At 31.7% G+C, this 24,804-nt stretch overlaps 2 protein-coding genes across 2 annotated transcripts; one reads left to right on the top strand and one right to left on the bottom strand.

The window, feature by feature from the left end:
* Positions 1–3,835: 3,835 nt before the first annotated feature.
* LOC114401322 (nudix hydrolase 26, chloroplastic-like) lies at positions 3,836–7,923 on the bottom strand. The gene is made up of 6 exons (XM_028363817.1): positions 7,717–7,923; positions 7,586–7,636; positions 6,842–6,934; positions 4,901–4,995; positions 4,472–4,586; positions 3,836–4,375 (listed from the first exon to the last, which is right to left on the bottom strand). Exons 1-6 carry the CDS (start codon positions 7,894–7,896, stop codon positions 4,310–4,312), a joined length of 600 nt encoding a protein of 199 aa, XP_028219618.1. The 5' UTR covers positions 7,897–7,923; the 3' UTR covers positions 3,836–4,309.
* Positions 7,924–13,615: 5,692 nt separating this feature from the next.
* On the top strand, positions 13,616–24,221 carry LOC114403304 (exocyst complex component EXO70A1-like). Its single transcript, XM_028366175.1, has 13 exons — positions 13,616–14,035; positions 14,253–14,348; positions 16,700–16,905; positions 17,461–17,703; positions 18,892–19,030; positions 19,121–19,333; positions 20,172–20,377; positions 22,079–22,276; positions 22,405–22,504; positions 22,704–22,822; positions 22,915–23,061; positions 23,694–23,827; positions 23,911–24,221. The coding sequence occupies exons 1-12, from the start codon at positions 13,874–13,876 to the stop codon at positions 23,809–23,811; spliced, it is 1,947 nt and encodes a 648-aa protein (XP_028221976.1). The 5' UTR covers positions 13,616–13,873; the 3' UTR covers positions 23,812–23,827; positions 23,911–24,221.
* The last annotated feature ends 583 nt before the right edge of the window (positions 24,222–24,804 follow it).

Genomic DNA, 24,804 nt, shown 5'->3' with positions numbered 1-24,804 from the left:
ACAGTTTGAGCATGGCAGCATGCAGAAAATTATGAACTTGAGACCTATGTAACACCTTTCAATATGAGTACTTGACTTCAGTTGTAAGACGGAGCTTCCACTTAGAAGTGATATCTGATTTGTTGAATAAATGAAAGTTTCAAATTTGTGAAAGGATATTGTCTCTGGATAAATGAATTTCGTAAATGTACAAGAAATTAATGTGAGAAATTGTTCTTTTATGTAATGTGATTTTGCTCCTTTTGCTTACTTGGTAATCCTCTATGAAAAGCTAGTACAGTTTACCTTTTAACTCTGGTCCATATGCATTAGATTGAAAATATGAAAGGGTCATTTACACCTCTTTAAACCCTATCATCAAATTCTGCCACAAGCCAAAGCTGAAGTGTGTAGGCTAGAATTTACCATTTTAAAATTAAATATAGTACTTGTAACACTCTTTTTCGTAAAATAAATAAAAAGTGTTTTATTTAAAAATTAATAAAAAATTTAGAAATTAAATAAATGAGAGAAAAAGATTTTTGTTAATTAAAATAAGTGTTTCATTGTATTAGAAAATAAAGAGTAAAATGATGTTTTAGAAAATAAAGAGATGGTTTAATTGGTTATTTATTTAACGAAAGAGTAAAATAGAGTTTTTTTTTAAATAATAAAATAAAGAAAAATAGAGTAAATAATATGCTCAGAGTACCCTAGCTATAAATAAAGATATATTAGGTTAGTAAAGAAAAATAGAGTAAATAATATGCTCAGAGTACCCTAGCTATAAATAAATATATATTAGGTTAGTTTTTACGATATGTTTCTAGGCTCTTTCTTTCTCCCAAATTTGTTTTCTCTTCTTCCTCTCCCAAAATTCTCTTTTTTTTCGCATACATCCAAATTTGTATCAGTAAAACTATAATCCTAGACTCATTAACCGTTGGATCGTCCTGAAATTTGAAAACCACTTCGAAACTTATTTTTTCAAATTCTTATAGTTGGGATTTGCAAAATAATACCATTTGCATATTATGAATTGTGATTGAGATTGAATAAAAGTGGCAAGTTGAGCATGTGCTAATTTGTAAGATATACGTGAACATGTGATAGTGCATTGTGACGTTGGAAGGTGTTAAATTGTGAACATGAGATATGGTTGTAAATAAGTGTGTGGTTAATACTTGATGTAATACTACTTGTGTCTTAAAATGTGAATTATACAATAATTCGACTTATGTTTATCTTGAGAAAAGTGTTTTATGCGCGAGGTGTTAAAGGAAAGTGGAGTGTTTCAAGTTAAGAACATGAGGTGTTAAATTTTAGCGTAATGCGCGATGTGTTAGCAGGAAAGTGTAGGGCTCTAAGTTAGAAATCCGAGGTGTTAAATTGTAGCGCAATGCGTGAGGTGTTAAAAGGAAAATATAGGATTCCAAGTTAAGAACCTAAGGTATTAAATTGTAGGAAAGTGATGACTAACAAATTCTTCGGAGTTTAAACATTAGGGATAAATATACTCGATTTGAGTGTTCATTTAAGTCTACGTTGATATAAGAATTGTATAATTTAATAAAATTATTTTTAAAATATCCATTATTCAATAGGATAATTTAGGAAAATATTTATTTTTGTTTGGGGATTAACATAATTTAATGAAATTAATTAATTTGTTAATAGGTGTGATTTTTTTTTTCTCAAGAGGGAGTAGGTTTTAACTTTTAAGAGAGGATCACTATATATGTCACTTCAAGCCTTCAAGGTTTCTAACTTTGTCTATGTCTTGTGATGGAAATGACCAGTCTTTAACGACTTGTCCCAAGAATTGTTTTGAAACACATTCTCATAGTCCACTTGCACACATTAAAAGAATTCAATTACAAAATTAAATATGTTTTCCCAAGAATTTCAATGCATTCTTATTATGGGCTTGCGTGAATTGAATGAATTCAGTTTCAAAATTAAAAAGAAATTTTGAAAAGAAGTCATGAGAGAGAAATTAAACTTTTTTATATATTGAGTTCATTCCATTCAACTCGCGTGGTTTTTTTAATATACTAGAATAACTCAAACTTTTTTTAATTGGTTTAATAGGAAAGTCACTCATAGTATGACAGAAAATAATATATTAAAGTTAGAGTAATATCACTCTAACTTTCATATATTATTTTCTTTACCATGATAAAACATGTGGAAACTATTATTGTGTGAATTAAGTGTGGAGTTGTTCCACCATTAGTTGGTTTGAACAAAATTATCTTCTATAAATAATATTTATGATTCCTACCATCAAAGGACTAGAAACTCATAATTAGGAATGACTTGAGTTGATTGCTGATGATCAAAACTAATAGCTTGAATAGTGACTCTGCCTACCATTGATGACATTATCACTAGTAGATTGTTTTGATTTTTGGTGTAATGTTTTTGTCACAACAATTTATTAAAAATATTAAGAGAGAAAACTTTGTCACCTATAACTCTAATAAATATCTATGGTCTCTAAAAGAAATATGAATTTTTTGCTACCTCCTCTTGATATTTTTAATGAATTGTTTTGCGAAAGTATTACACCAGAAACAAAATTCAAAATCAATCTGTAGTGGCATTGCCATCATGACAAGATGGAATCAATGTTCAAGTTTTTACTTATGTTCATTGGCAACAACTCAAATTATTCCTAATTAAGAGTTTCCACCATCTTCAAATAGACTTCTAGCTACCTACATATTAATTGGAATTGAATTCGCTAGGATCGGCCCAATTATTAGGATTTTGAGTAATATACACAAAGATCTAAATTTTAATCTTATTATTGCTATAATTATACAACAAAAAATATTACAGTAACTGAAATTTAAGCCATTGAAAACAATGGAATTATTTATTCTTTTTCTCGGTAATTATCATTCTCCTCTTTGTCATTAAATTTCCTAATACACGATGATGAGTGTAATGTAGAATTTCAAGGTTTCTATAAATTACAACAATCTTTTAGGCTAAATTATACTAAAAAGTCGGTAAAAAAATTTACATGAAATTGTAATTGTTCCCAAGAAACATTGTCTTGATCGGCTCGATGATTATTTAAATTTTTGCATCAACAATATGAAATACAATAAAAAAACAATCAATTTCATGCAATTCCCTTTTATTGTTAGACTTTCATCTTCTTCCACTCCACCACCATGGAGATGCCACTAGCTGCAATGAATCATCCAAACAAAGAACCTTACTTTTTGTGATGCCAAATCTTTCATCATTGAAGCCACCTTTGCCAACATTGCGGCTCGACGCACCACCAACAGCAAACACGCTTCTGATCAGCACTAGCCAATGATAGAACTAGGGCGCTAAGTCTATGGAGATAATCTATTAAAAAAAATATTAAAATTTCAAATCAAATACTTGAATAAAAAATAATAAGATGAGTGAGAAAATAAGGACAATGAATTCAAATATATAAAATAAAGGAGGCTAAGTATAAAAATGTAAGATATTTATATGTAATTTTCTCATAATAAGGGCATGTATTTGCATATCCTCATTCTAATGTAGGTCTTCCATTGACACCTCGCCTTGCACAAACCGTTCTTTATGAGCTCCCTAGCCACAACAGACCGCTCCTCCGAACCAGCTTCGTTTCCAGGTCTGAAAGCTGCTTCGACCTGCTATGCACTGATCTGAATGCTGGCTGTTTACTTCTGCACCGGCACGTGTCTATAGCAGCCTTAGAGTTGTCAAAATCAGCTAACTCACCACCCCACTTAAAACACACACACAAAAATGTGTTTGTTTATGTCAAAGAAAGACACACACTTAAAACAACAAATTACATATTTTCAACCAAAGCGTTCAATTCTGTCAAAAAAAAGAAAATACTCTTTCTTATAGTTTACATTTAAAGTTCAATCTTACATTAGTGTGTATTGTGTGACAGAGTTTTTACTCTTTCTTAACTTGATTTTTTAACTCAAATCCTGATACTGTGTTCCCCAAAAGACATACAATTTGTAGGTTAGTAATCACAAAATTCATTCTCATACACCATTTGGTATGTAACAATACGTGCCTGCCATATTTCATCATGACAAAAAAAAAAAAAAAGTGGACAGATGCAATACAGGTGTTATGGAGTTCATGACAATACATATTTCATTCAGACATACAATAAATAGCCCTCTTCGCCTGCCCTATGGTTATTGCCCAGAGGAGAAAAAGAAAATAATTGTCTCGGTAGTTATTTGGAATATATTCTTTTTTAAAGCAGCCCTAAGAATCACCCAAGGTACCAGTCATTGGGAAGCCATAACAATTTCAGCCAAAGATAAGATTATTGGAAATATGGAGCAAACACTGCTAAGACTTCCTTGTAGACAGGTTTCTTGAAATCCACTGCCTGCACAGAAAAGATAAACAAAGTTCATATATTGTCTACTTGGCTTTGGACAAGTATGAAAAAAAGTTGTCATTATCACGTATACTTAATACTTACAAGCTCAATTACTTGTTCAGGTGATATCCATGACCATTCCCCAAACTCAGCTTTCTCAGTACCATCACCCAAAAGATTAATTTCTTGATCTTGTCCAGTGAACTTAAAAAGAAACCTGTGCGTATCAAAAGTGTCAAAAACACTATTTAGCAAAGCAAAAACGAAAGATCCCTTCTTCCATGCCTTCCAATTCTGATGCCTTGCCCCCTGCACTCATCCATTGTTACAAACACAACTATACAAGTATGCATATAGGCATAACTCTATAGCCTCATCATTGAATAGGAGGGTAAAAAAAATGTTAAAAATATTTATTGCCCCACAAATTGTTAGATAATTGGTTCTAGGTTGTTAAACATTATATAATTTGGTTGTGTACTGTTCTTATGAGTTTTATTCTATCCAGACAAAGCATATTCAAGAGTTTACCATTTCTGTGCCTGACCCTTCCAATCAGATCCCCACTGAATATTTAATTTCTCCCTTACTTTTGGTGGGAAGTCATAAGTTAACCAATATGGTACCTACAACAGAAAGCCACCAAGATGAACATTTATCATTATAGCAAGGAAAAAGAAAAGTTGCTTTATCAGGATTTTGTGCTAGATGAAAACTAATACTACCTCCGTTCCTATTTATAAGAAACAAGTTTTAGTGTATTATTATAACTTGTTTCTTACAAATAAGAACAGAGGTAGTATTATTGAGTGGATTAATTGACATTCATAGTTCATAGATCAGATTACAATAATTAGATGTAACATTGTAACTCTTAACATAATTAGCAGCATTGAAAGGGGGCTGATTATTTTCTTCAACACACCTCAAAGGCCTAGTGAGGGAGGATAGTAATAATTTTTTTAAAAAAAAAAAAGACCATGCACAGAGATTTTATAATTTTATTAAAGCATTTTTACTAGCTGCAGACTTCTTTTCTTCGGAAGCATCTGTGATTGTAATTGGAGTTATAAATCACTCATAGGCCACCACCAACAATAATGTTTTTGGAATGTTATCCATTTTGGTCCTCCAAAGATGTGTGAAACATCACATTGGTCCTCCATTTACAAATACATCAAATCAGTTCTCCAAAGATACACAAGGCATCAATTTTTTGCCATTAAATTGGTCACTGAAGAACATAATTGATGGTATTAATTATCACCCAAGGACCAATTTGATGTTGCTCATAAACAGAGGATCAATATCATCCTTGACATGGAATCTTCTTAGCCGGCGTATGATCTTTGCTGTTTTCATGCTTCTCGCTTAACTTTATTTCAGCAGTAGAACTAAGTGGGTTTTTATGTGGAGAGGCATGTTAGAGATATAAACCATTCATAGGACTAATTTAAGCTGTAACATTGAGTTGGTCTGTGTTCTGTGAAAATGATTTTGGTAGGTTTCATATTGAAAGACTAAATCTAGGTAGGAAAAAGTAATAAAACTATAAAGGCCCATCTGCACATGATATTACAAGGAAAACTTAGGGACTGTTCAGTTTGAGGAAACGTTTCCTATTTTCTTTTTTTGTTTCTACTTTTCCTATTTTCAAAAGTTTATACAAGATAGGAAAACAACTTTTCTTGTTTTCTATTTTCATTATTTCCTCATAACTTTAGAAAATGGGAAACAAAGTGAAACCAAAAAAACATTTTTCTCAAACCAAGTGGCCCTTAGATATCTAGATGTCTAAGAACTCAAGATTCAAGAAAATTCTAAGGTAACGAGTTTTAAGTTGTGATTATTAGGATAGATCGAAGCAGGCAAGCTGATGTTTTCTCTACCATATCTTTATGTTCTTTCTTGTACCACTGTTCATGCTTGTGAGTTTCAGATTTCTCTCAACTCGCGACCTCCAGAATAGACCTGTCCTTATACCAAATTGGAAAGCTACCAACCTATCAAAATTCCTTTCCTTCCCTTCCATAAGAAACCAACTTCTAAGTTATAACTTATAACAATCTAAACCCTAGTCTTTGTTTGGCCATTAGAAATTAGACAATATAAACCAAAATACTTCTTTTCAAAGATTCAAGCATCGCATCCAATCAAATCAAACAAAGTTTAACACATACAATACCACACCTTCAGAAGACGTTGCCCGCTTCACTCATTCTAAAACCTCTAAAACTAATCAACAATAAATAACAAAGGATGCAACTATCATACAAAGTGCTCAAATCCTTGTATAAGGCTATAAGCAGATACGGGTATCCTAAAAGGAAAGTGAGATGCAACAATTTAACAATTAGAATCACATGAACCAGTTATTAAAATGGTGAAAATTGATTTGGCACTTACGAATTAACCACAACCAAGCATGTAATTTGTAGGGTGTTAGCAAGTAAAGAAATGTATAATTTGCACCTCAGCAATCACTTCTGCAGAATTAACTCCTGTCTCTTCTCTTAATTCCCTGATGGCTGCATTTCTTGGATCCTCACCTTCATCAATACCACCCTAAAAGATGTCATTAACATGATTATTACAAACATACAGTACATCATCTCTTTCAACAAACAAAAAACTGAAAGATAAGTAAAAGCACAAACTCATCAGATTTTCTTTTTTGTTTGTTTATTTAGTTACCATCAATAACTTTTTCACAATTCCCACGCTTGTGCAACACTATGCTATTGTTTCACACTTTTGGGGGATTTTTCTTTCTTTCTTTCGTGTTCTCACAGAAAGATTATGATAATTTTTGAAAGTTGAGTTCAGGTTAAATTAACCAATTGGTCCCCGAACTATTTGAGAATTTTCAAATAGGTATCTCAACTAAAAAAAACATTGAGTCCCTAAACTTAAAAAAAAAAAAAAAAAAAAAAAAAAAAAAAAAAGTCCTACCATTAGCTTTTTGTCGCTGAAACCGCAAAAAAAAAAAAAAAAATATATATATATATATATATATATATATATATATATATATCATTTATGACAGTTTTAAAAATTAGAGACTCGACTAAAAAAATAGTTTAGGGGACTATTTAAAATTTCTCAAATAGTTCAAGAACCAACTGGAAATTAACCTTGAATTTATTTTTACTTTCAATTGGATTTTTATTTATTTGAATTTATAGAGATAGATTGCAACAAAGAAGAATCACTGACCTGAGGCATTTGCCAAGAATTGGGAATGTCGAGCCTCGAAGCCGCGAAAATCTGCACAGCAGAGATTGGTAAACTTCGATGAATAAAAAGCGGAAACCAAAATCATAAGGATTAAGAACAAACGAAGGAACCTTTTTGTGATTGCTCATGAGACAGATACCAACGTTCCTGCGATAACCTTCTGGAGGAGCTTCCATCGTTGCGAATGAGAGTGGCAGCAAAGAGAATTTAACGTGTTTCGAAGGGTATTTCGGGAAACGAAAAATGGAGGAAGGAGGAGAAGAAAAGTAAGCGAATCGGTATAAAGCCATTATTACATCAAGGGAAAGGAAGAGAGAGGCAAAGTGCAAAATAGAAGGCTTTATAATGGCCCATCAAGGGGGCTTGTTATTGTCACTCCTATTTTTCTTAATTTCACCCCATAAATCTTTTTTTACTACGTTGTAGTGGGATTGGGGTACACGCTTTTATGGAAGTGTTGAGGGAAGACTCCAAGACAACAAAGTTTAAGGAATCCCGCTTCGTGTCTTTCTTGAAAAATTCATATAATTCCATTTTTGCTTCAAAGTAAATTTTGGAAAGAGTTATAACACTTTTGAAAAAGTACTTTGCAAATTTAGTTTTTAAAAAGGGGTAATTTTGAGAATAAATTAAATTACAAAAGGGAGGTGCATTTAGCAATTGCGTTCATGGACAAATCAAATGCAAGACCCAAAGAAAGACATTTGTGAAATTAGCTTCCAGAAAGGATGGAAAACATAAACAACATAAGGAGTTGTTGACTCACAAAACTATTGGAACTAAAAAAACTAAAGCAATGTGTCCCTTTATACTTAAAGGGAGACTTGTGAAAAATGTCATATAAAGACTTTTTGTACATAGGATATCATAATCACAAGGTGGTCATGCATATGCAAATCGGCTAAGTAGTGAAGGACATGTTTTGTTTAGTGAAGAGTTGTGTGTGTGTGTGTGAAAACTAATGTATTTTATGTCTTTTTAAGTGTAATTGTAAGTTTGTGTGTGTGTGAAAACTAATGTATTTTATGTCTTTTTAAGTGTAATTGTAAGTTTGTGTGTGCGTGAAAATCTCGGAGAGATAAAATCTATTGACATTAGTTGCACCAATATTCTAACTAAAGAAAATAAAAAGTTGTCCACAAAACTCTTTTAATTCTTGTCTTTTCCTTTGTTGTTCTACTAACCCCAAATCCTCTTTTGGATCTCCAACAATATTATTTACAAAATATCAACCCTCAATCACATTTTATCCCTAAAAAAAGTAATCATTCGATGGTTAGGATTTTGCAACACAATCGATATAGAAAAATATAGCTAAAGAGGATCTAGGTTGTTTGTTTTGACTTTTCAGTTGTTTACGTTTTTGTCTCAGACTTAATTATTATGTACAATCAAATAAGGAGTCACAATGAGTTGTGAAAGAAGGAGGAATTCATAATTTCTTATTGGATAATCCAGTATTCTTAAAATATTATTGGTTAACAAACTAAAAAAAATACATATTATATTAAAAATTATAAATAATATAACTTTTCGTCTCATGATAAAAAATATTTTTACTTTAAGTTTCTCAACCAATATTATTTATCTTTTTTATTCTATTTTTTAAATCTTAATCCCTCCCACATATTAAAAATATAATTTAATGTACAAAAATTCATAATGCACTAGTATGTCACTGCTTTTTAAAGGATGTACATTTAACACAATAAATATATGTTTTTCTATAAGAATATTTGAGACTAAAAACTTTCACCGTATAATTTTGTTCTCTCGATAAATTCACGATATACCTCCAATTGAAAGTCATAGACAAATCCTTAAAAGCATTGAGATTTATTTAATTGATTTAAGAAGTTAACATTTCCCAACAAATATCTTTCCTTCCATGGATTAAGACATCATGCTATTATCTCATTATTTTTCAATAAAAGACCAAAGTTTTGGTTTATTTTCTAAAAAATCAATTTGTTTTTGAAATTTTCATTTTTATATGTGTTGCAACAATTCAAATCAAGCTTGGAGGTTTTTATGAATGCATATATCGCCCAATATAAATATAATTAACCATTTGTCTACCAACGTTTGCTAGCTTTGGTTTTATTCACAATCTCGTCTAAAAAATTTAACGCAATAAATGCATTTTCATTATTTGTTGGTGGATTGAAGGAGTTCAGCTATAAAGTTAAACTGGTATCTCATGAAGGATAAAGTTATTTCAGAAATATTTTTCTAATCTTTATCATAATTAATTATTATTTCTTTAATTTTCTTTAATCGAACAAAAAGTTAAAAAAACACGTGTCAAAATAGTAGCAGATGTTAATGTAATGTTTTTACATGGACTGCATATAATAATTAAGTTATCAGTATAATTTATTACATCTATAATCTAGTCACTCAGACTTTCATATATTATTTTCATTAATGCTTTCTTTCTTTATCATAGAAAATGTGATGGTTTTTCTACCTCTCGATGTTTTGAATGAATGAATTGTTCGGTGAAAACTCACTTCAGAACACAGTCAAAACCAACCTAGCAATGGTATTGTCATTAACGGTGGGGAAGAAGTCATTGTTCAAGCAAGAACTCAAATCAACTTGTTCCTATTTACCAGGTTTTTATCTCTTTCTTCCCCCTTCTGTTGACTTAACTTCTAGCTAGCTTTAACATTCAATAAAAAAATTGAAAATGAGAAAAACATATGAAAAAAAAATTCCTTTTTTGCATTTTTTAATTATATTGTAATCATGGTTACGATAGGACGACGAAACAAATATTATAAAAGTAAACAAGTCACCACTGTAATTTTTTTGGGGAAAACTATCGAAAAATCATTTAAAAAAAAAACTTTATTCGAAAACCACTAATTAAACGTGTAAAATTAAGATTAAGATAACCTTAAATTTATTTATTTATTTAAAAACAATATTTTTTATTTGAAACAAATTTATTATTTTTAGAAAAAAGGAATTATTATTTTTTTCTTTTTAAATCCACAAGTGTGACTCTTGATCCTACCTGTTATTGAGTACAATACAGAAATCAAACTTACATAATTTTTAGGTAGAATGTCCTTGTGTGATGAAGATTTATAGTTTTTTGTGGGAATAGGCATAAGTAACAAAAAGGGAAATATATCCCCTCTAGAAAAAAAAAAAAAAGAAATCAGATGATGGAAAAAGGAGGAGAATGTAGAAAGAAATAGAAGCGATGGAGTATTATTAGCCGGCTCAAAAAACTAATTTTTAAAAAATAATTATAAATAGTTTTATATAACTAGTTGCATAAAAAGTTATAAATTTATAATCCGCTCTATAGTTATGGTTATTTTAAATAACTTATTTTAATTTAAAAATAATTATAGATGTAAAACTATAACTAGTTTTATAAAAATTACCATTTTAAATAATTTATTTTATTCATTCATAATTGTTTATGTAACTAATTCTAGATACAACTGATTATATAATTAGTTTATCGATTATATACTCATATTTTAAAAATAATAATTGATTATATCAAATCATAATTAGTTATGATTGTAATTGTAATACTCATAATCTAATTATTTATTAATTATGGTTATGGTTATATAAATACACAAACTGTATGCACCATAAGTGTTATGTGGAGGGAACAAAATGAGAGGAAAATGAGAGGAAAGTGAGAGAATGAGTTTGTGGAGTGCAAAAAAGTGAATGTGTAGTGTCCAGAATTGAGAGATAAATTGTTTTGGTGTGAGTGTTAACTAGGAAAAGAGAAAAAAAATGTTTTGATAACATTCTGTTATTATTATTATTAGATGAGAGATCAAGTATGAAAAAAATGAGAGGTCAAGTTGTTTTAAGAATTCATGTTTATTATGCATTTTTTTTAAATCTAATAACCATTATATTTTAAGAAAATAAATGATGAAAAGAAAAGTATCACTAAAAAGTTATTCTGATTCTTTCTATTATTATTATTATTATTTTCATAAAATACTTTTTTTTGTTTTTAAAATTAAATCAAACTAACCAGAAAAAACAATCATTTATTGAATAATTTTTTTTATCATTTTCAGTTTTTGATTTTTTTTTATTTTTTACTATACTTTTAAATATTTCGATTAATGTTTTTCCCTTATATTTTTGGTTAATTAGTTTGGCGTTGATTATATTTTTTTTTTTCAGGGTGTTCAGGAAAAGGAAAATGTGCAAACTTTACTGATGCAACGGATACATTTGGGCTCAAATTGTTGAAGGAGAGCACAGAAACAATTAATTTTTAGTAGGGACAAGGGCATCCTTTCCTCCTTTGATACCTAGTCAGAAACCAGAAACCAGAAGGTAATGAAATATTTCTAAATATGAAATCACTACAACAAACAGAAAAGGTGTAACTACAAATTTATTCAAGTATATGACTTTTAATGAGCTGCATTTAGTTTTTTTTTTAAATATTTATTGTTTACTAAATTATAACTATCTTCATTCACGGCTTCTTTTAGGAGTGTTCGTTAGTTGTTTTGTTTTAATTTTCAAGACCGACCATGAGTTAAACTATTTATTATTAATATTCTGTAAGTTTTAAATGAACATGAAATTTTTTTATATATCATTTCTAAACATGTAATTTTGCTAACAAAATTTATATATATAAAGTTTGTAAGGTAGGGAAAACATAGAAAATTATAAAAAAAAGGTATTATATTAATGACGAAAGCGGCGTGTAATAAAGTTGAGATAGTTTGTTTAATGATATTTTGGATATTATTTAATTGTGTTTGTTTAAGATAATATTTTTTGTTTGTTTTTGAAGCTCAAGTTTCTTGCGGGTATAGACTATAAGAAGTCGAGACAAAAATGCTTAAATTCATTTCAACCTTCTAAAATGATATTCAATCTTAATTTGTACGAATTTCTTTTGTAGGTTAAGCCCAAATCAGTAATAATCAAATTAGAATAATTTTCTGTCTCTTTAATTCATGTTTAAAATATCAATACAATTCTATATTTTGTTACCTTCAATGAAAATTAAACGAGGAGTGAAGAAGATTGAATAATAGAAAAGAAAATTAAACGAGTGATAAAAAAATGATTAAAAAAACGTTAAAAGAAATGCGACAACTTATAAAAACTTGAAGTTTTTTTTTCTATTTTAAAAGCAAGTTAAAGTGGTTTTAAAATTTATTAAAAAGTTATTTCAACTTCCTTTTATTAAAAAACACTTTTAAATATTGTTTGAAAATCGAAAGCAATTTTTTTCCCATCACTCCAAAAAGAGTTGAAGGATCAAAATCACACAACTCCAATAATGTCATCAAACGTTCAATGTTGCATACTATTTAGTTTATTTAAAGACTTTAAATTATTAATTTTTATATAAGTGTAGATCCATTAATTTATTTAAAAATACATTTTTAACCTTATTTAATAGAACATATTAGTACAAAATAAGTAAACTAGATTTTTAGAAAAGGAAAATCATTTGCACTCATACTTGTAATTTGTTTATTTATTATTACTTTAAAAAACAGTCTAACGACAAGTTTGTTAGTTAAATTTCAAAAATGACAATGAAAATGCGACGTGGAACATTATGACCAAAACAGGTGTACATTATGTGCAAAAAGGGAACCCTATTTTACACATGAAAACAAAATTGTTTTTTTTTTATTCTTTCCGGGTGAACCATTCAAAGCAAAAGGCAATATAACATGACCTCCGAAACCAAAAAAAAATAAAATTTATTTGAGGGCAAAATAAGAGATATTTTGTTTCACGACAGAGAATTATTTTTCTTTTTTGTTTCAAAGAATTTATGCCATACATTGCGGTAGGATTTAATAATTCCTAAAACAATGATGGTAAGAAAAAAAAAATTGTTGTTGAAGGAGTAAGAGTATGGTATAAAATAATTGAATAAGTATGGGAAACAAAATAATAATTCAACAACTATTTGCTACACAACCAACCAAGTCCAAACATATGGAACTTAAAAATACAGCAAATTGAGAGTGTTTTATTATTCATTGATAATCCGTGACAACAGTGGAAAGACCGGAAAAGTACCAAAGCCAGCACAGGCAACTGTGGGACCATCCTAACATCACCTTCACAGCTTCTTCTACCGATTGAAAAACTCTACCAGCAGCAACAACCTCTGATTTCTTCTTCCACTTTCTTTAGGTTATGGTTCTCTGAGAAGATTGAGCTTCAACAAGAAGAAGAAGAAGAAAGAAAGAAAGAAAGAAAGAAAGAAAGAAAGAAAGAAAGAAGAAGATGGGAATTGCAGTGGGAGGGGTTGATTTGCTGAGTGAAAAAGCGGCGATGATGAGAGAGTGTCTGCAGAAGAGTGAAACCATCACAGACAACGTCGTCACCATTCTCGGTTCATTCGACCACCGTCTCTCCGCCCTCGAAACCGCCATGCGTCCAACTCAGGTACCCTTTTTCTTCTTCCCCACAATAATGGAGGGAGATTTTGGAAACGGGTTTGGTTTGTTTCGCTTAAAGATGGGGTTTTAGGAAATGGGTTTTGTTGGGTTGACCTGTGTTTGACTTGGGTGCTATGGGGTTTTGTTTTGAGGGGATTGTTCGTTTTTCAAGTGGGGATCTGAAGGGTTGTTAAAAGTTGGATCTTTTTCATTTGGGTTTGCAGATTAGAACTCACTCTATTAGGAAGGCTCATGAGAATATTGATAGGACTTCGAAGGTTGCGGAGGTTATATTGGCTCACTTCGATCAATATCGTCAGGTTGGTTTTGTGTTGGTCCTACCGTGATCCGTTTCTCATAATGTAGCTTTTTTTTTTAATTATTCAAATGAAGTTGCTCTTTGTTGAATTGATAAATTGAAATTACAATATCAAATTCTCTGTCACCGTGAATGTGTTGTTAAATTCAGGTTGAAGTATCTATCCTTTTTATTTAGAAAAAGATTGCATGACTCGTTTCAGCTTGTCACTTGTGTGTTTTTGTTGTTGCAATGTTGCTTAGTTTCATTTTAGCTTTGTTTCTATAATCTAGCTGAAGGCATGCTTGTTTGTTGCCTATGTTTGCTTTGATCAATTGCAAACCTGAAGGTCTGGCTCTTGTCTCATTTGGTCAACTTAACTGATTTTTGCATTATGTTGTTTTTGCAAATTTTGTTCTTGCAAATTTTGTTCTTGCTTTAATACGATTTTATTGAAATCATTCCAAAAAAGATGAAAGACGAGATATGTTGAAGTTGAACCTAAAGCTCACATACAATTCTCAACAAAATGGCCAAGAACATGCCTTGAACAACTACAAAATTGTTAGGTATCTGGAGCAACAAAAGAAAGGTGTTGTGGGAATACTTTGGAAAAGAAAGGTGCTCACATGACTTATATCCAAGCTACAAGATGATATAAAAACTTCGTACCCCATTGCCTAGAGGCTCTTCGCTATGCGAAGGTATGGGGGAGGGATATTGTACGCAACCTTACCCTTGCATATGCAAAGAGACTGTTTCCGGATTCGAACCCATGACCAACAAGTCACCAAGGCACAACTTTACCGCTGCACCTACAAGATGATATGTAAATATAAAAAGAAAAGGATGTCAGTTAGTTAGTTTTAGTCAGCTACTGTTGTTTTATAGCTGTTAGGTAGCTGTCTATAGCTGTTAGGTAGCTGCCTATAAATAAGACAAGTCTGTTGTATTTTAAATAGACTGAATGATAATCACAGAGTGCAGTGCACATTTCCTTGACCTCTCTGTTTCTCTTCTCTTTCCTTCTATCCTCTCTATTCTGTTTCTTCTCTCTTTCCCTCTTTCTTTCTCTGTCTTTTTGTTTCTTTCTCTTTCCCATCTAAATTCAAGACATGTATGATGGGGTAACTACTGGTGTAAAAACTCCAAGAAACAAGACTAAGGACTTAACTGTAGGAATAATATTACATCAAGTGCCCTTAAGTCCTTACTTGTTTACTCTAGTCTTAGATGTGCTTACTAGTGACATACAAAAGAGTATCCCTAATTGTTTGCTTTTTGTGGATGATATAGTTGTGATTTAATTTAAGAATGTATAGAAGCAGTTAAATTTAAACTTGGGCTTTGGAGACAAACTCTAGATTATCCCTAGTCCTAGTTGCATGCTTTCTGTGGATGATATAATTGTGATTAAGGAATCTAGAGAAGCAGTTGAATTTAAACTCGAGCTTTGGAGACAAACTTTGGAATCAAAGAGTTTTCAGTTAAGTAGGAATAGCACAGAGTATACACATTAAAGTTTTAACAAGAGATGACAGATATGACTTGGATGTAAAAATGGGAGAAGATGTATACCACAAGTTTCTAAGTTTAAATATCTGAGATAAATATGATGGGGGAATTAATGAGATGTCACACACAGGATACAACAGGATGACTAAAAAGGAGAAAGACATTCAAGGTTATTTGGGATCACAAAGTACCTATCAAGCTCAAAGATAAGTTTTATTGTATTGTTATACTTCTGAGTATACTCTATGGTAGTGTGAATGTTGGACTTTAAAGGACAACATGAGAAAAAAGTGGGAGTAATATAAATGAGAATGTTAAGATGGTATTTAGTCCTGTGACAAAGGGGAGGGGGACAGGGAGACCAAGAAGGACATTGGGGAAGGTTGTTAAGGGGATTTCACGGTGAATAATAATATCTCTGGAGATTTGGTCTTTAATTGAGCCGAATGACTTCATGTGATCTATGTTGCTAACCTTACCTAGTAGAATAAGGCTTTTATTGTTGTAGTTGTTGTTTTCTTTTCTCCTCCAAGTCATGACTTCTTTTCCTATCATTTTTTTAATATAGTTTTGAAGTGCTTTCTGTTGGGCTGAACTTTGATACTTTAGCAAGTTTGGAAGAGGATGGGTAGAAAAAATTTCATATGCTTGTACTTAAAAAAATTGATTTACAAGATGACAATTTCCATTTTTTTGAACCTTGCTCAAATTGGATCCTTTCTATTTTTCTATCAAAAATAAACTTACGAAGTTTTTCTAACTTATTAATTTTCAGGACTTTTCTCCTCCTTTTTAAAAGATATGTGGTACATATATCTCATTTGCATTGTTTTATGATTGCATTGATCTATTATACAGGCAGAGGCAAAAATACTTAAAGGGCCACATGAAGACTTGGAAAACTATCTTGAAGCAATAGATAAGTTGAGAAGCAACATTCAGTTTTTTGGTAGTAAGAAGGGTTTCAAGAGTAGTGATGGCATTGTCGTGCATGCTAATAATTTGCTAGCTAAGGCTATTTCAAAGCTAGAAGATGAGTTTAGGCAGTTATTATTATCTTACAGGTATTTATTTTTGTGCTTAATGTTCATCTTTTGGCATGTTTGGTGAAAAATTTATTTGCTTACATGAACTCAATAATCATTGATGGTTGTGTCAGACTGTCAGGAAAATGATATTTCATCAGATAAACTGATCTCTAATGCTAAACCAGTACAATTACCTGTGTAATAGTTGGTTCTTCCAACTGCTTGCTGCTAATATCTAAAATTATTGAATGTTTCTTATTATTTTTGGTTTTTTTACGTATGATGTTAAATAAAAAACCATCTTTGGTGAGTCCAATGCATTTTGAAGTGTGTTGAATGTTGATGTTGTCTGTGGTTCTTAGTTGTTGGTTGGATGGCGGTTTCCTTGATGCTATTTATTATTGAAATATCCTCAAATTATTCAGGAATATGATTTTCCTGATAAAAGGGTATGGTTTTCTTGACGCATCTATGGAAATTTGCCTATGAAGTATGGCTATTTAGTAAACATGTGATTCTTTTCTTCCTCTTGCTTTGAGAAAATTTTGTTTATGTTATCTTGATATTTTCTTTTATTATGGGTGCTTGCAGCAAACCTGTGGAACCTGAGCGCCTCTTTGACTGCCTTCCAAACTCAATGCGACCTTCATCACCTGGCCATGAGGGTGATCCTAGTGGCAAGAATCACCATTCTGAGTCTCACAACAATAATGCTGAGGCTGTTGTATACACACCTCCTGCTCTTATACCACCAAGATTTTTGCCACTGCTACATGATTTAGCTCAGCAAATGGTTGAAGCTGGTCACCAACAACAGTTACTCAAAATATACAGGTAATGCTTGTTGTTTAGTTGTCTGTTATGTTACAGAAGGAAAAGTTTAAACTGCCTTGTAGTAGATCTCTATATTTGAAAAATCGTACTGAGCATGAAAATTAAAATTTTATCATTTAGAACATTACCACATTCAAGGATGTTCAGTTAAAAGTATAGGAAGGAATCTATTTAAGAAATGCTTGTGAATTAAGGAAGTGCCTATTGGGGATTTATTCTAAATGATTAATTTATATAGGCCTGTTAGACATATAAAACCGTTCATAGTCCATTGTCTTGTTATGTTTCTAGCTTGTAGTTTGGGTCAATAATTAGCTTGCAGTTCAAAAATTCTGTCACTTGATCAGTTTCAGCTTTGTGTTGTCATTATTCTGGTCAGTTTCCAGCCAATCATTACCAACAATCTCTAAGATTTTCTCTTTTTAGATCCCAACCTTGGTCTGTTTTTGTTACACATCATGATTGACATTCAGGGGTTCTAATGTAAATATGGGGAGGCGAGCTTTTTTCTTTTCTAGTGGTGCTGGTATATCTTAGACAGATATGCCATCCTTAATTGCTAGTTCTAATTTTGTAGGCTGCTTTTTAGGAAGAATGAAATGGAAGCCATCTCAACGTTAAACAGAACTTTTACCTAAGCAAAGCTCTGCATGTGTATCCCAACATGTATTTAGCATACTACCATGCTTATATCTTAAGAAAGTGCTTGATAATATTAGGGCCTCAATCTGTACAGTAGTAGATAAAGGCTCTTATGAATTAATTTGGAGGCTGTTTATGTTATTGGATTGATCCATTTATTAGTCCATGTGGGGGACTGTGGGTGGTGTCTTCTAGATACTGATCCCTGGGAAAAACTTGTCTTATGCTTGGATTCTAGATTTTTTTGAGTTTGCAGAGTTATGGTTATGTGGTTGGTAAGAAAATCATTCCTAGGTCCTGAACAGGGTGTTGCATTGCTTCGTCTAACCCAGTCTAATTCGTGCTGAGAGAATGTGGAGCTTGAAAATTAATTAGACTGCATTAGAGAAACATAATTTTGTAGGCTTTGTGGCGGTGGCTTAATAAACAACATGATTTTGACATCTCTAGGTATAATGCATAAATGTACTTATAATACACATTTCCAACAATGATTAATATTAGTACTGTAATTTAATTATGACTATTATCATCATTATTATGTAGGGATGCCCGTTCTAATGTATTGGAAGAGAGCCTCCAAAAACTTGGAGTGGAGAAACTCAACAAAGATGATGTTCAAAAGCTGCAGTGGGAGATTTTGGAAGCCAAAATTGGAAACTGGATTCATTTCATGCGTATAGCAGTAAGATGATTGTAGGATTGGTGCTGTGTTTTTTTTTTTGTCTTCATTATTCTTTTAATATCTTTCAAATATGTAATTATACATGAACAGGTGAAATTGTTGTTTGCTGGTGAGAGGAAAGTTTGTGATCAGATATTTGAAGGCTTTGATTCACTCAGTGAACAGTGCTTTGCGGAGGTGACTACAAACAGTGTCTCTATGCTACTCAGTTTTGGAGAAGCAATTGCCAAAAGCAAGAGATCCCCGGAAAAATTATTTGTACTTTTGGACATGTATGAAATAATGCAAGAACTTCATTCAGAGGTATAGCTTTTGACATGCAAAATCATGAATCTTCTGCTATCTCTTTGGTGTACTGGTTTCATAAATCTTATGAGGTCAATTTGTAATGTTTTATTTTATATTGCGTAGCCAATCATAACTCCTTATTTATCATAGCAGCATTAGTGGTTATACAAGTCAGTGACATTTCAATTGGATTGCTAATTTATCTGTAGTTTCCTTTTCAGTTGTCTATGAGACTAGTAAAAGGCCCCTAATTTAATTATTTATTATTTTTTAAGAGAGAATATTCTATCGTAAAATCTCAAGTGCCTGTGCCTTTTTTTGTGTGCTTTAAACTTTCATGTCGTGGTAACCATGAAATTTGTCATGATCACTGAACTCCTATACTTCAGCCTTGCACTCTGCCTAATGTTTTAACATTTTTATGGATGTATTCTATTACTTGGGACTACCATGAAAAGTGACTTTAATTTTGGTCTTTCACATATATGTAAATTTTATCCAGAACCTTAAGTTTTGAACTATAATATTGATACTTTCACTATTTATAACATTCGTGAGAGAAAACCAACTAGTAAATATTAAAAGTCTCTAATAGGTGCTCCCACACATATCTAGAGGCTAATTTATGAAAATTAAAGCATCATAATTCTCTTGTTAGTCTCATCTGCCACAGTTTTTACTTTCAACCTCTGACTTGTAGAGGTTTAGATTAGTCACCACACTAGATGTGATATGTTTGACATTCATGATACAGAGTAGGTTTGTGTGGTTTTTTTGTACATAAAACAAGTGCTAGCCATATTGTGGTGGTGTTATAATCTTGCAATAAACTATTTTACCTGACAATTTGCAGATTGAAACTCTTTTTAAAGGCAAAGCTTGCTCTGCAATAAGAGAAGCTGCAACTAGTTTGACAAAACGTCTTGCACAAACAGCTCAGGAGACCTTTGGAGATTTTGAAGAGGCAGTTGAGAAAGATGCTACAAAGACTGCAGTAACAGATGGAACTGTCCATCCTCTAACAAGCTATGTAATTAACTATGTGAAGTTTTTATTTGAGTAAGTTCAGCTATGTTGTCATCTGATCCCAATTTTGTAGCCGCATCAATTATTTCTAGCATTTTTTGCTGTGTTCACTGATGACAAAAATGTTAGTCATTATTGTTTTTGTTATATTGTTTTTTAAAATTTATTTTACAGTTCTGCGGTTTTCTGCTCATGGACTTTTTAATGCATTTCTTTATTAGATATGCAGAGAGATTGGCATGCTATGCCACATAATTCAATCTCTTAGTTTCTAGGTGTTTCTTTTGTAGTTTATTGAGAGGATGTCTTATTGATAGAAGTGGTTCAGAATTTAAAGGAAAGAATGGATTTTTATTAAATTCCAATGGCTGTGCTAATTTGGTAGCAGCCTTAGGCTAGGGTAGAAGATACAATAGGAGTGAACTCAGCCTTCCCTCTTTTATTTAAATATGCTTTATTTCTTCTACTATCTCAGCCTGGGCAAGTCCCAACTAGCCTAACGAACTAACAGACTCCCTCACTAATAGACCCCAAGCTAGCTACTTCTTGAATTTGGATTGAGCTTAACTCAACCCCGAAAGCTAACTCGAGAGGTGAGGATTGACCATGCCTTTATAAGCTCTACTTTAGCCATATCTATAGTCGATGTAGGATCTCAAAGCTACTAATGAGAATCTATCACTTATTCACTTCTAGCTTTGTACTCGTTTCTTAATATTTTTTTCCCTAAACAAAAATTTAAATTTTACAGTTCAAATTTATATCTTTTGTTTATTTTGCCAAATACCTTCAATTTATTATATTATATTAGTGGATTTTGGCATGTACTAATAGCACTACGATAGTACTTGACAATTATTTATTAGTATGGATACTACCCTTCTGGTCCTATATATACTTATAGTCTGGTCAAGTTCAAGTGTGGTACTTCTAGTGCAAGCCTAAGCTCATTAATACATTAAGACTCCTAATGCTATTATTTTGACATATTTAAGTAGGCAAATATACTGAAAATAGTTATGGACTTAATCAACCTAGCCCGAATTTGTTAGATTGTTATAGAAATTATGCTTCATGACTGTGGTTTGTAGGGTGGAGCATTTCACATTCCCTGTAATACTGGGACATGCTTTGCTAGTGGGGAAAAATTTGTCTTCAAAGTGATTTGCTGTGAAGTTAATAGTAATTACCTATCCTGAAATAGAAAATTGAGGACATAAAAAGAAATGTCTTAGTAAAGTTTTGGAGAAAGATAGACTTTGATTACATGTGCAAGAGACTGGTCCCTATGTGTATTTTAAATTTATGTAGGGTCAAAATATTGTGCCTGATTGTCCATGAAATTCATTGTTAACTGTAATGAGTATTGTTCTGCAGCATGTCTGTAGTCTTGCAAATGTGTTGTTTTAAACCTTGTCACATCTTTACTGAACCATCCTGTTGATATGTGGTGAACTAATTCAAGATTTCCAACTATTTTGTACTGAGTGTTGTTTTCCATGTTATAAAATGTTGATGTCTAAAATGGAATTGTGCAATCCCATGATTTTTTTTTATATTTTTTATATTCAAGAGAACTTATTTCTTAAAATTCAGTTTTCCTTCCTTATGTAAGAAGAATAATACTTAAGCTTGTGTACTCTTCTCCAATGTGTTTATAAATTTATTCAGGATCTTCATCATAGATCCGATCTTCACATATTTGATCTGATCCGAATTATTTAAACTTTGCAGCTACCAATCCACCTTGAAGCAACTTTTTCAGGAATTTGAAGGTGGTGATGATTCTTCACAGCTAGCATCTGTAACTGTGCGAATAATGCAAGCTTTGCAAACCAATTTAGATGGGAAATCAAAGCAGTATAAAGACCTTGCGTTGACACATCTTTTTCTCATGAACAATATTCATTATATTGTCAGATCGGTTCGGAGGTATGTCTTCATGTTTTGGTTATTATTTTCTTTGAATCATAGTTTTATTGTATATTTTGGTGGTTCAAAGTCAGTTTTCCTCCTCACTTAAAAAAGTTACTTTTCCTCCTAATCCTCTTTTATCTTAGGTCTGAAGCCAAGGATTTGCTGGGGGATGATTGGGTACAACGACATAGGAGGATTGTGCAGCAGCATGCAAATCAATACAAAAGAAATGCTTGGGCAAAGGTGTAGTTCTAGTGACCTCGGTGACTGTTGTCTTGCAGCTTAGATGTCACTTGGATATTTTGTTATTAATGATAAAGGCGTCTGAGTAGATTGTTTTAAAATATCCTGATGTTTGGTTGCATGTAAATGCTCAATTTATTCTAACATTAATATTTGTTAAAATTTCCTATTTTTTAATTTTGATTCTTTTCCTTGGCAGATTCTTCAGTGCCTATCTATTCAGGGCCTTACCTCATCAGGTGGTGGGAGTGGTACTGCTGGTGGTGACGGTGGAACTGGAAGCAGTAGTGGTGCTTCAAGAGCAATTGTGAAAGACAGGTAGCCTTTCAGTTGCTTTTTTATGGGCTTTTGTCTGGGAGAGTAACTTTTTTTTACTTCTTTTGACATGTCTATGTGTATTGTGTTGTCAGGTTTAAGGCATTCAATATTATGTTTGAGGAACTCCATCAGAAACAATCGCAATGGACAGTTCCAGACTCCGAGTTGCGAGAATCTCTTAGGCTAGCAGTTGCTGAAGTCTTGTTGCCTGCCTATAGATCATTTGTCAAACGATTTGGGTTTGTTCTCATTTTTATTCACTTCAAACGTTATTATGTCATTTAGGGGATTATTATCTATGGATGTGATATAATGTGTTTGTCCCCTTTGTGACAAAAATAGATATATAATAATAATAATAATAATATCAGATCCTATTGAAAAGATTATATAATTTTGAATTTCTTTTTAAAAAAGGTAGATATTTTTTCTCTCCTTAAAATTTGGGTAAATTATACTTTATTCCCGTGTAAGTTTTGTAAAAATCAACTTCAGTTTACCAATTTCAACAATTCCAGTGCTTTTTTAAATCTTTTTAGGGTTCAAGGGGGTTAAAGTATGTTTATCAAACATGAGTGGTTCATAATGCAAGTCTTTAAACTTTGTGCACTGAGAGTGTTTACTGTTTAGGATGTAACTTGGAGGGAGGTCAACTGTTATTTATCTTGAAACATTTCAACTATTAATGACAATCATTTAGTAGTTAATGTTTCCTTTTTCAACTTTCTCATTCATCTTACAGTTTTATGTACTTACTGATTCACTATTTAACAATTCATTTTTTGTTATGTTTGCATTTGATGCCTTGTGGTTTTTTATGTGAACTATTGCCTTGCAATGAGTGCATAACTGGGAACCTGCTGTGTTACAGGCCTCTAGTGGAGAGTGGAAAGAATCCTCAGAAGTACATCAAATACTCAGCAGAAGATCTAGACCGAATGTTGGGTGAATTTTTTGAAGGAAAAAACATGAGTGAAACCAAGCGGTAAAATAATTGCTAATGAGGTAAGCGTGTTTTAACTTGTGCATGATAGTTAATGCCTTTGTTGTGGATTTGGTTTCTTTTCTCATTTGTTATAATTCACCAGGTTGTATTTGGTGGCTGAAAAGGAGTTATCATTTTTGTCTTTTGGGTATTGCCACGAGTGTGATAAGATGGTGAATTGCTCTGCTTCCGTACATTTTGTGTATAGTTCACTTGATTTGTTGGGTGAGATGTTAGTCTTCAAAGCAAATGCATGTATGCTAGTAGAATCTCCGTTTATTGGAACATTGATTTTTTTGAACCACGTGTACAAGTGTTTGTCATTATATATGTAACACGGGATTTGGTGTGTAATACTCTACCATCAAATTTCAAAAATTATTTTTTAATTCTTTTGTTATTTGTATTTTTAAATTTTGCATGCTATAAATGGCACATTGGGATGTTAGGAAAGGATGGAATAGAAACAAAATGGAAGAAATAAAAAGACATGTTGGCAAAAAAAATCTGCCGTCCTCTCCCCCGCCCCTGGTCAGAAGTTTAACATCTTCCAAAATTATGGGAATGTTAAAATAAATATATGGACAAAAAAGGGAGAGACAAAAAATCTTTAATTCAAATATTTCTCGGTGGTTTGGTTGTGTTCAAATTGCTAAGAAATGAGAATAAATTTTCAAATTTTGTGAGTCTTACACCTTTATTATACCACTTTAATTTAAATATTTATTTTTAATTCTATTTTATTTCTTTTCTTTCCACATAACCAAATCCTAACAAACTAACACATTAGACATTATAGTTTGTTTTCTTATGGTTTTTAGGGAGCTAATATTTGACACCTAATAAAGGAGGAGAGGAAAGGAGATTATCTCTATGTAAGATTTGCACTAAAGAGAAATATTAATAATGTATCTTGAAATGTTTTTAATATATTATTTATAATTGAATGCATTTGAAGTCAATTTGTGATATGAAGAATATGTTTAATTTTTTAAGT

This window comes from Glycine soja, chromosome 20 (genome assembly GCF_004193775.1).
Source record: "Glycine soja cultivar W05 chromosome 20, ASM419377v2, whole genome shotgun sequence".
Lineage (NCBI taxonomy): Eukaryota > Viridiplantae > Streptophyta > Magnoliopsida > Fabales > Fabaceae > Glycine > Glycine soja.
Note: the sequence above shows the minus strand (reverse complement) of the source record. Positions and strands in the feature narration are given on the sequence as shown.

Bases quoted from the DNA above. Each gene is read 5' to 3' on its own strand.
- LOC114403304 (XM_028366175.1), top strand. From the start codon at position 13,874: ATGGGAATTGCAGTGGGAGGGGTTGATTTGCTGAGTGAAAAAGCGGCG. The intron at 16,906-17,460 runs GTATTTATTTTT...GGGTGCTTGCAG, and splicing joins CAGTTATTATTATCTTACAG to CAAACCTGTGGAACCTGAGC. The intron at 17,704-18,891 runs GTAATGCTTGTT...ATTATTATGTAG, and splicing joins CAGTTACTCAAAATATACAG to GGATGCCCGTTCTAATGTAT.
- LOC114401322 (XM_028363817.1), bottom strand. From the start codon at position 7,896: ATGGCTTTATACCGATTCGCTTACTTTTCTTCTCCTCCTTCCTCCATT. The intron at 6,935-7,585 runs GTCAGTGATTCT...GACATCTTTTAG, and splicing joins ATTCTTGGCAAATGCCTCAG to GGTGGTATTGATGAAGGTGA. The intron at 4,996-6,841 runs GTGCAAATTATA...TTTCTGTTGTAG, and splicing joins CTGCAGAAGTGATTGCTGAG to GTACCATATTGGTTAACTTA.